This window comes from Platalea leucorodia (genome assembly GCF_965183815.1).
Source record: "Platalea leucorodia genome assembly, contig: HAP1_HAP1_SCAFFOLD_75, whole genome shotgun sequence".
Lineage (NCBI taxonomy): Eukaryota > Metazoa > Chordata > Aves > Pelecaniformes > Threskiornithidae > Platalea > Platalea leucorodia.
The window spans coordinates 447,889-459,077 of NW_028121443.1; the positions used below are offsets into that span (position 1 = coordinate 447,889).

An 11,189-nucleotide genomic window follows, 5' to 3' on the forward strand; every position below is an offset into this window, starting at 1 on the left:
ATTCACAGCTTTGGCAAATACCCAGAAAATCACAGCTTTGTGTTAGAAGCAAAAGGCAGGCAGCACAAAAAGACATTTGTAAAGCCTAGGTACACAGTGAGTTGGGGAAGCTGGGGGGTGGCCAAAGTCTGCAGGAGAACAGCTGCAGGCATGGGACAGCATGGGAGAGCCCATGGCGGTGGAGATGACTGAGGGCCTTGGTGGGTCTGGGACTTGCCCAACACAACCAAGGCCTCTCTCCTCTCAGCTATCAATATTGTCACTGCCACCAAGAGCCACGAGGGGACACCATTTCCTTACAGCCCCATGGCCTTGGTGCCTCCTCATCCCCCCCTAGAGTCCAGGCAGTCCTAGGGTTGTCCTGCACTCATCATCGCACACCCCCACATCACACTGCTCCATCAAGAGTCCTGAGCAACGCATGAGGAAAAGGATCTCCCTTCCCAGGTGCCAGGGATCAGAGCTTGCCCATCCTTCTGGATGAAACCCATCAAGGGCTGACGTGGCAGCAGAGCCACCTGCACATTGCCTTGGTCACCTGGAACCAGTGCTGACCTCTTGCCAGTTTAAGGCAGCCCCCAGGGAGGGGTACCTCCACCCCTGCTTCCCTTCATGGCTTCATCTGTGATGGCCCTCAGGGCGCCCAATGACACCCTCAGAGTCCTGGAGATTTGAATCACATTTTAGAGGCTGCTTCAGCAGCTTGTTCAATCTCCTTTCGGTAGCTGCAGTTCAGGAACTTCGCACCAGAGGGCTCACGGAAATGCAGGTACCCTAACATGCCAGGGCGCTCTGCAGTTTTCTTTAATGCCTCCCTTCTTGTGTGGTTCATTAGGGAGAGTTCAGGAGGATAGTCTAAATGAGAAGATGTCAAAAAGAAATAATATTTTTAAAAGATTTGTGCATTTTCATTATTTTCCTGCTTACAGAATAAACAATATAGACAATCTCCAAGTCATATTGATCCCAAGGGTCTCAGGATGAAGTATGAACATGCGGGAAAAGCAAGACCCTTTCTGTCAGACACTCTAGAGACACTCTTCATCCCACCCGCCCCACCCCAACCTGCCATTTCTCTCACCGGTCACCTGAAACTCACATCACTCATGTTAAAATCAAAGCTTTTCCCACTCAGGCTGGAGCTGAATGTCTCAGCCTCCATTTCCTTCTGCTTTCCTTGGACAAGTGGCTGCACAGACACACAGCATTTCTCTTAGTTAACAAGAACAAAAACATAAAAAGGAAGAGTCGTTCAGTGAAGAAGAAAAAACATTTCTCAGCTGGCCATTAAGTCCAAGTTGCCTCCACTAAATCCCACTTCTACTTTTGAGGGGAAAATCTTCAGTGAGATTAGTAGGAAAGGACAGAGAGAAAGGCAATGAAGGAGTTGGCTACAGAGACAGTCAGGAGACAGGAGCAGCAAGCTTTCAACTGCCTGAAGCTCCAAGCAGCACCTGGGTACTTGGGAGGGGTCTGAGGGAATGGAGAGTAATGGGAGGAGGAAAACCAGATGGACACTCAAAAAGGCATCTGTGCAGACAGTCTGCTGGAGAAGATGACTTGAGAAATGGTCAGTTGAATCAGGACATGTGGGAATACCTAGAAGATTAGTGAGATTCAGTAGACTCCATACTGCACAGAGCAGTGGTCAAGCAAGTGCTGGGAAGATCAAGGTTTCTTCTCCCGAGAGCAGTACACATCCTGGAGAGTTTCATGATGGCAGCACAGGAAAACATTCTCTCTCTCTGAAAAGTATTCAAACATTTCAGCTGATGAAAATGTGCCCGTACTACATAAATGTTGAGAAAGTTGCCTCATCTTTGCAGGCCAAGCTCAGTTCCTGACCAGAAGCCTCCAGGGCCACTTCAGGAGGTCCTGGTGTGCCTGATACACTCACCTGGGACTGGGAGTGACCACAAGGGACTGTGAGAGACCTGGACCCTCCAATGGAAACTGCAGATGGAGGGTGACATCAGGCATCTGTGCTCCTGTAACTCACTGCTGCTCTTTGTGGGTGATTCTCTCATTAAAGACCAGCTGCACTGAGTTGTGCTGCCCTTCCCTGCTGCCCACAGGATCCTCACTAAAAGCCCCCTGAACAGGCCAAAGTCTTCCCCTCTGAGGTCTGACACCTGCACTCTGCTCCTCTCCCTCCTCAGGCTGCTCAAGAGCTGGGACCCCCCTTATTTCATGGCCTCTACAGTCAAGGATGACCCTGGGTTTCATGTCCCTGACCACTCTTCATGGTTTGCAAGGACCTGATCCAGGTGAGCATCACCTATGTTGGTCCAGCTGGTGGCTTTGCAAAGAAATTGCTCCAACACCCTCCAGAAACCTATTGGAGGCAACTCGATTAGAGGTAGACATCTGCGTTGAGGTGTTTGGTGCTGGGTAAGGACAATCTTGTCCCTTTCTGCACCTAAAATAGAGTGACAATTCATGCACCGTGGAGGGAATGTGAAGGCAGTGTGTCTTGCTGATTTAGGGACTCCTTCCAGAAGTGCTGGTAACACAAATATGTTGGCCATGCAGAAAGAGAGCGTTTCCCTGAAGACGGTCACCCTTCTTCTCTGGAACGGTTGAGAGAGCTCAGCCCCTCAGAGTGTGACTGGCTGTGTGAAAGGGCGAGCAGTGGCAAGGCCAGTCCTGGGCAGGGAGTGTTTGAGGGCACTGAACTCCATGTGAGACACAAACATACTCTTTTTAATGTTATAGGCCTGATTACGACAGAACAATTCAGAAAATGTCAAAAAAAAAAAAAAAAAAAAAAAAAAAAGAAGCCACGAAGAAATTAAGGAAACAATTTAAAGGGAAGGAAATGTTCTACTTCTGTGGTGGGTTGACGCTGGTTGGATGCCAGGTGCCCACCAAGCCACTCTATCGCTCCCCCTCCTCAGCTGGACAGGGGGAGAAAAATATGACAAAAGGCTCGTGGGTCGAGATAAGGACAGGGAGATCACTCAGGAATTACCGTCACGAGCAAAGCAGACCCAACTCGAGGAAATTAATTTCATTTATTGCCAATCAAAAGTCAGAGTAAGATAATGAGACATAAGAGCAATCTTGAAATGCTTTCCCTCCCCACCCCTTCCTTCTTCCTGGGCTCAGCTTCCCTCCTGATTTTCTCTACCTCCTCCCCTGCGAGCGGTGCAGGGGGACAGGGAATGGGGGTTGTGGTCAGTTCATCACACGTTGTCTCTGCTGCTCCTTCCTCCTCAGGGGGAGGACTCCTCACACTCTTCCCCTGCTCCAGCGTGGGGTCCCTCCCATGGGAGACAGTTCTCCACGAACTGGTCACACAGCTCAGCTAATGGTGGTGGTGTCCTCTCCTGGGCACTTGCCAGACCAGCCCAGACCTTTCCTGGCTCTTCCCATCTCCCCTGCCCTCTCCGCAGCCCAGCCCCACAGAGCAGCCCAGCCTGGGCTGGCCCCACAGCAGTGCCCGCCGCAGCCCACAGCCCCAGCCCCTCTGAAGGGAGCAGAGAAGGGTCAGCCTCCCCATCAGCCCCAGGGCTGGAGGCTCACCATGGCATGAGGAAAGGGAGGTTAGGGAAACTGCAGGAAGCATGGTCTCTGGTCCAGGAGATGCCACAGACTGACCATGGCCCATCATTGCCAGTCCCCCTCCCCACGCCAGCACAAGAGTCCTGGTCAGGGCACAGAGCAGCGTGCCCCAAGTGGATGCCTGCAGAAAGAGGTTTCTCTTTCTGATGGATTCCCCCCTGCAGGCACAGAAATGCTCCCTTGCTCTATTCCCTGGCCACCCCTTTCCCCTGGCCAACTTGTCTTCGTTCCCACCCCGTGCTCTCCACAGGCCCCTGAGCTGGCAGTGCTGCTCTGAAGAGACCAGGTCCTGCTGTTGTCCACAGCCATGGCTCCAGGGAAGCAGCAGCCCCAATGTGAAGGTGGCAGAAAGGATCTGCCCACTGAGGCAGCAAGGGGCATCCCCGAGGTCCATGAGTGCCTGCTCCTCCATGTGGCAGCTGGGCTCGTGGCTCCTTGACCCCTCCTGTATGCTGGGGCTGCAAACCCAGCTCCAGACGAGTTGTACGGGATGGGGGCAGAGTCAAAGAATATTCTGCTGGATTCTTTATTGTGTTTCCCTAGACAGGGAGCCTGGCTCCATATCTATGTGAGGTCTTTTGCGTCATAAAACACTGGCAGTGGAGTAATAATATTTTTATTTAAGTGGAAGTAATATATGACATAAAATAAACAAACCCAAGAAATATATGATCAAAAGAACATGCGAGCTTTTCCTGAGGATGATGGCCACCTTACTGATGCTGCAGTAGTCCGTGTTCAAACAGTTTCCGCAGGGCCTCTTTGATGTCTGTGTTCCTCATGCTGTAGATGAGGGGGTTCACTGCTGGAGGCACCACTGAGTACAGCACTGCCACCACCACATCCAGGGATGGGGAGGAGATGGAAAGGGGGTTCAGGGAGGCAAATGTGCCAGTGCTGACAAACAGGGAGACCACGGCCAGGTGAGGGAGGCACGTGGAAAAGGCTTTGTGGCGTCCCTGCTCAGAGGGGATCCTCAGCACGGCCCTGAAGATCTGCACATAGGACAGCACAATGAAAACAAAACAAGCGAAAAAGAAGGTGGTGGTAAATATGACAAGCCCACCTTCCCTGAGGTAGTCATTGGAGCAAGAAAGCTTGAGGATGTGGGGGATTTCACAGAAGAACTGGTCCACAGCATTGCCTTGGCAGAGGGGGAGGCAAAATGTATTGGCAGTGTGCAAGAGAGCATGGAGAAACCCAGTGCCCCAGGCAGCTGCTGCCATGTGGACGCAAGCTCTGCTGCCCAGGAGGGTCCCGTAGTGCAGGGGTTTGCAGATGGCAACGTAGCGGTCATAGGCCATGATGGTGAGAAGAGAATACTCTGCACCAAACAGGAAGAATACAAAGAAGACCTGGGCAGCACATCCTGCATAGGAGATGGCCCTGGTGTCCGACAGGGAATTGGCCATGGCTTTGGGGACAGTGATGGAGATGGACCCCAGGTCGAGGAGGGAGAGGTTGAGGAGGAAGAAGTACATGGGGTTGTGGAGGCGGTGGTAAGAGGCTATGGCGGTGATGATGAGGCCGTTGCCCAGGAGGGCAGCCAGGTAGATGCCCAGGAAGAGCCAGAAGTACAAGAGCTGCAGCTCCCGTGTGTCTGCAAAGGCCAGGAGGAGGAAGTGGGTGATGGAGCTGCCATTGGACATTGCTGCTTCTGGGCATGGAAACTGCCAAAGGAGATAAAACCAGAAAAAATCAGAGAAGCTTCTCTGAGCAAAATTTGATTCTTTCATTGTGGAATGAATTAGGAACACCTAATGGAGCTTTTCTTTCCTGGGGGACTGTTATGCAGCTCTGAGGCTTCAGCTCTGGTTTGTGCTGGCTGAGTGTGCTGTGCAGAGCCGTGCCCTCTCCCCAGGGGCTCCTTGAGGCTCAGCCCTGCTTTCCAGCAATGACCCATGGAGGCAGCAACAGCCCAGTGTGTTTGGAGGGAGGGTTCCTGGGGAGGAGTTCCCTGTGCTGCACTACAATGGAGGGTGAAAGCTCCGAAGGACGCTTTCTTCCACTGAGGAAGGTGGGAGATGAGGTGCAGCAAATGTGTCTCATTACACTGTGGTTTAGTATTCAGACACCCCCATCCCACTTGGGAAATATTCTGGAAAGGGTAAAACTCCCCCGTTGCCCCATTGCTCTCAGTGTAAACCTGGGTCAGTGCTCCCATCCAGGAGGGCTGCTCTGTCCATCAGCCTGCTGCCCAGCTGCTCTGTGCTTGCACCGCTCCCAGCTGGAGGAGGGCTGCACCCAGAGGTTGCTCCGAAAAAACCCCTGATCTGTCCTGGGAGCAGAGGGGTCCTGTTCACGGTGCAGATTTCAAAACACCTCTCCTTTCCAGCACAGCTCTGCAGAGTAGGATGGAGAGGACAGGACAAGGATGCTGATTGGCATGGGCAGTTCAGGCACCCTCAGACATCACCAAGGTCCTACAGGAGAGCTGTGCCCTTCTGGAGTGATGCTCACAGCCCTGCAGGACTCCCTGTCCAGCATGATCAGGTGTCTGAAGGTGATGTCTGCTAAGGGAAGCAGTGTCTCATTGCCCAACCACTCACTGCAGCCAAGAAAATTAAGAGAGGGCTTGGGCACCTTGGTCCCATGGAAACACCTCCAGGGCGGTGCCCTCCAGGTCAGTGCCAGAGCAGGCACTCAGCACCCCCACCCCTTGCCCCACACCAACACTGTTATTGCCAGGGACCCCAAGAGCAGGAAGAAGAGCAGCACAAGCAGATGGAGGAACAAAGGAAAACTCTGTGACTCTCCTCCTAAGGGAAGCAAGGAGAGGAGAGGCAGCCGGGCACGCAGGAAAGCCTTCTCCTCACCCAGCAGAGCACAGCACCTCCCGGTTAGCAAAAGCCCAGGGCAGTCACTCTCAGCCCCTTTGCCCTGCAGAGGGAAGCGGCCCCGTGTCAGGGGAGATGCCCCTCTGCTGTGCCAGAGCTCTGGCTGCAGAGGAGGCACCTCCTGCCCTGGACCACACAGCCTTGAGGGCAGCGGCTCTGCTGGGTGGGAGACGAGAGCAGGGGTCTTGCTCAGAGGAAGGTGTCTGCATTGGAGGGGATGACAGGGAGCTTTCCAAATTCTCCCTCCCATGACATTGCTGGTTGGAGTTTCCTACAACACTCTGCCCATGTGTTTGCAGCCTGGAGCTATCCCTGGTGGGAACTTGTCGAGGACTGTTATGGCACCAGAATTGTCTCGACATTGCCGTTCTATCGCCATCTTCTGGGTTCGACATCCAGCCCCCCACGAAACCACCACAGGATGCCCATGCAGAGACCAGGACACGAAAGGCGGGACCATGAACTGCACGCACGCCTGCACAGAGGCCAGGACGCGAAAGGCGGGGCTATGGACTGCACGTATGCCTGCGCAGACACCAGAGCGCGAAAAGCAGAAGCGCAAACTGCATGTACACAGACCCGTTCTGCGCATGTGCGTGGCCACGTAAAAGGACCGTGTGCGCCTTTTGCGGTCCTCTCTCTTCGCCCTCTGCTCTCTCACTTTCTCTTCTCGTCCTACACCGTGCACCTCCTTGGAAGCTGCTCCTGCGGACACAGAGACTGGACCGACTGGACCTTTGATCGACGGGACAACACCGGACTCGGAGTGGCGGTAGCTAGTTCCCCTACGTGGCTCTTTTCTCACCCGCCTGAGCACGCTCTTTCTATTTTTCTCTCTTTTTCTCTCTCTCTCTCTTTTTTTTTCTTTTTCTTTTTCTTTTTTCCCCCCCATCTCCCTACCCGGTCCTCACCCCTTCATTCGCCAAAATAAAGTCAAAAGGTTGTACGGCATTTGACCTCGTTTGTGTCTTAATTACGTCCTTGGGATCGTATCGAAACCTCTCCCGACATTGGATCGGGACATTTTAATTGGCGTCACGGACAGGATCCCCTGTGACAAGAGTGCCATACTACCTTGTTGTGGTGTGCTGTGTGATTGTGGGTGAACGAGACGTACAAGCAAGTACGAAGCGAGTGCGGAGTTCCGATCCGCGGTTCTGCTCTCCCGCGAGGGAAGCAGCCGGAGACGAACGAAGCGCGAGGAGGGAGTGAATGTTGGTTCTTTGTGCATAACTTACATATTAGTGTACGGTTTGGCCTCCTGGGAGCGTATAGGGGGAACTTGGATACTTAAGCGTGACCCTCTCAGGACGACACCCCCCTTTGTAGGAATTTTGGATATTAGTTTGTGTTTTGGCCTCCTGGGAGCGCATAGGGGGAACTTGGATACTGAAGTGTGACCCTCTCAGGACGATAGCCCCCTTTGTAGGAATTTTTGGATATTGGTGTACGGTTTTGGCCTCCTGGGAGCGCATAGGGGAAACTTGGATGCTGAAGCGTGACCCTCTCAGGACGATATCCCCTTTGTAAGTGATGGCTGCCCGCAAGGCAGTCGATATTTGTGACCATGTGCTTTCGCTGGATGAAGGGACAGAGAAATTGTATGGCCTCTTGGAGGTGCACCGGTCTCGCCCCTCACCCCAGGGACAAGACTGGGCAAGGGAGCGCTGGTTTCAGTTACAGAGTGTGGTGGATAGAATAAGTACATTTCAGAAGGAGGCTAAGGTTAAGAGGGGCAAAGGAAAGGCTATAATTTGTGCGGTGTTGGGAGCGAGTTTGGCCGCCGCGGTGGAGGAGAAAAAGCAGAGGTCCTGTCGGACCGATACGTTGGTGAACTCCCTGCAGACGGTAATAAAACCCTGCAGGAACAATTGGAGGAGGAGAGGCGCCAAAATGCGATACTAAAAAATGAGTTGAAAAATCAACTTTTAATGGAGGCGGATACACTGCCGGGGGCAGAAGCAACGCCCGCGGAGAAGGGGATACGGCAGATTTACCCAAAGGGTGATTTGCAAAAAGCCAAAGAGGCCGTGGAGAGCCTCCCCCACATGTACCCGCTGGTTAAAACGGAGTATGTGTATGAGGACGGGGGTGATAATCGTCCCCAAGTTATTACTAAAGAGGTCCCATTTACAGCCACTGGATTGGCAAAGCTGAGAAAGGACTTTGCGAGGAATACAAAGGAATTGGAGACTGAATACGTGTGGAGAGTGTCTTTGTCGGGGGGGGGTATGGGATCTTGCTGTCAGAAAAGGAGGCGAAAGGGTATTGGGGTCCGGGTGTGTTTTTAACTACGGGCGATCTCCAAGCCCCATGGTCGTTGACCCAGAGAGCCGCATACTGGGCAGGGGGGTTGAGCCCCCTGGAAAGGGGAGACCCCTTAGCTGTAACGGGCACGGTAGATTAATTAGTAGAGAGCGTGCAAAAGGCGGCGTGCCTTCAGATGATGCATGACCGGGAGCTCAAGCCCCACCTGGGCTCCCCAATGGTAATGCCTGTAGACCCGGAAAGAATGACTCCCCTGATACGGGGACTGCCCGACTCCCTGAAACCCTTTGGGATCCAATTGCAAGGGCGGATTTATAACACCCTCCGGGGAGAAGGGATTGAGGCCGCTCGGGAGGGGATAACGACCCCTGACTACCGGCGGCTAGGGAAGACAGTATGGACATGGGGGGAGGTGGCTCAGGAGTTAATTGATTTTGGGAGGAAATACGGCCCTGTTGGTGGACCACCCCACAGAACCGAGACCAGGGCTGTGCAGGCGGCAGAACGAGTTAGTGGGTGGCAGTCACCCCTCGGGAGCGGCCGGGACCCGGCTGCGAAAGGAAAGCCCCTGAGCCGACAGGGACTGTGGCAGTTGGGGCTCCAGAAGGGCGTTCCCCGAGATTTAATGGACGGGCTCCCAACCAAGAAATTGGAGCAGCTCGTGCGGAGATGGTCAGAGCAAGGCGCCAGTTCGAGGCCCACTCCTAACACCCCACCCCTGGTAAACTTTGGGGAGAAACCAGCCAGGGGGAGAAAAGACAGCGGAGAACTAAAACCTCCGCCCCCTGAAGGTGAGGGGGAGGGCGGAGGGTGGATGTTCATAAGACAGCTCACCTGCAATGCAAAGGGAGACATGCTGCTCACGGTAGCGGTGGGACCCAAGAAAAGACCGGTGACCTTTTTAATCGACACGGGGGCACAAATCACTGCACTGAGTCGAACAGAAGCGGAACGATGTGGGATCTCGGTACCCTCTAGAAACCTGATTGTTTTAAACGCTCTGGGAAAAACACAATCGGTACCTATGGCCCCAGTGTCCCTATGGTTACCAGGGGAGGACGGCCCTGTTAATACTATGGTGGCCATAGGATCCTTTCAAATGAATCTATTGGGCGTAGACGTTTTAAAGGGCAGACAGTGGCGCGACGCCCAGGGAAATTCGTGGTCTTTTGGCGTCCCCCAGATCAGGTGGTTGGCCGAAGCCCCCGGTGTGGGGGTGCGCCTGTTGCAAGCGGCGCCTGCCCTCCCCCCTTCCAAACTGACAAACGTGAAACCCTCCCCGCTACCGACAGGAGCAAGAGATGGAATCGCGACAGTGCTGGAGGACTTAAAGGGGCGGGGAATTATAGTTCCCACCCACTCCCCCTTTAACTCCCTGGTATGGCCGGTCCAAAAACCAAAGGGCAAGTGGAGGTTGACAGTAGATTACCGGAGGCTCAATGCCAACACCGGCCCATTAACAGCCGCTGTGCCGAACACTGCTGAGCTTGTAGCCGCCATTCAAGAGCAATCACACCCTATTACGGCGACTATTGACGTTAAAGACATGTTCTTTATGGTCCCCCTGCAGCCGCAGGACCTGGACCGCTTTGCTTTTACCTGGGCGGGGCAACAGTACACCTTTACACGGCTCCCTCAGGGATACAAGCACTCCCCCACCTTAGCCCACCACGCTCTAGCACAGGAGCTGGAAGCAATTCCCATAAGGGCGGGGGTGAAAGTTTACCAATATATAGATGATGTACTCATAGGGGGGAATCAGGTGGAAGAGGTTGGGGAAGTCCAGAAGGACGTCATCACCCATCTAGAGAGCATAGGATTGACAATCCCACCTGAGAAAATACAAACCCCTTCAAGAGAGGTGAAATTTTTAGGAATTTGGTGGAAGGGAGGGATGACATGTATCCCACCAGACACCCTTTCCTCCCTCGACCAAATTAAGATACCAGAATCGAAAAAAGACTTACAGCATGCATTAGGGCTGCTTGTGTTCTGGAGAAAGCATATCCCTGATTTCTCAATTATCGCGAGACCCCTATATGATTTACTACGGAAAAGGGCGCAATGGGAGTGGACCCCGGTCCACGATGAGGCGCTACGGCTGTTGGTGTTCGAGGCAAATGCATACCAAGCCCTGGGGCCTATCCACCCGACAGACCCGGTGCAGATCGAGTGGGGGTTTGCCGCAACCGGGCTATCGATTCGTTTGTGGCAACGGGGGCCGGCAGGGCCCATCCGGCCCATTGGCTTTTATTCTCGGAGTTTCAAGGATGCAGAAAAACGGTACACCACATGGGAAAAGGGGCTGTTTGTAGTCAGCCTGGCTTTACGAGAAGCAGAGCGCACCATTCGCCAGCAACCAATAGTGCTCAGAGGTCCTTTCAAAGTGATTAAACCAGTTTTAACTGGGACACCTCCCCCTGACGGGGTGGCACAAAGAGCTTCGGTGCAGAAATGGTACGCGCAAATAGAACATTATTGTGGTATTTTTGAAGTTTCTGAGGGCGCTGCCAAAAATTT

General features: G+C 53.5%; 1 protein-coding gene across 1 annotated transcript; it reads right to left on the reverse strand.

The window, feature by feature from the left end:
• Window positions 1-4,277: 4,277 nt before the first annotated feature.
• On the reverse strand, window positions 4,278-5,213 carry LOC309603401 (olfactory receptor 14J1-like; the record flags this gene model as incomplete). The annotated part of the gene is made up of 1 exon (XM_082338258.1): window positions 4,278-5,213. One exon carries the CDS (start codon window positions 5,211-5,213, stop codon window positions 4,278-4,280), a length of 936 nt encoding a protein of 311 aa, XP_082194384.1.
• Between the last annotated feature and the right edge of the window lie 5,976 nt (window positions 5,214-11,189).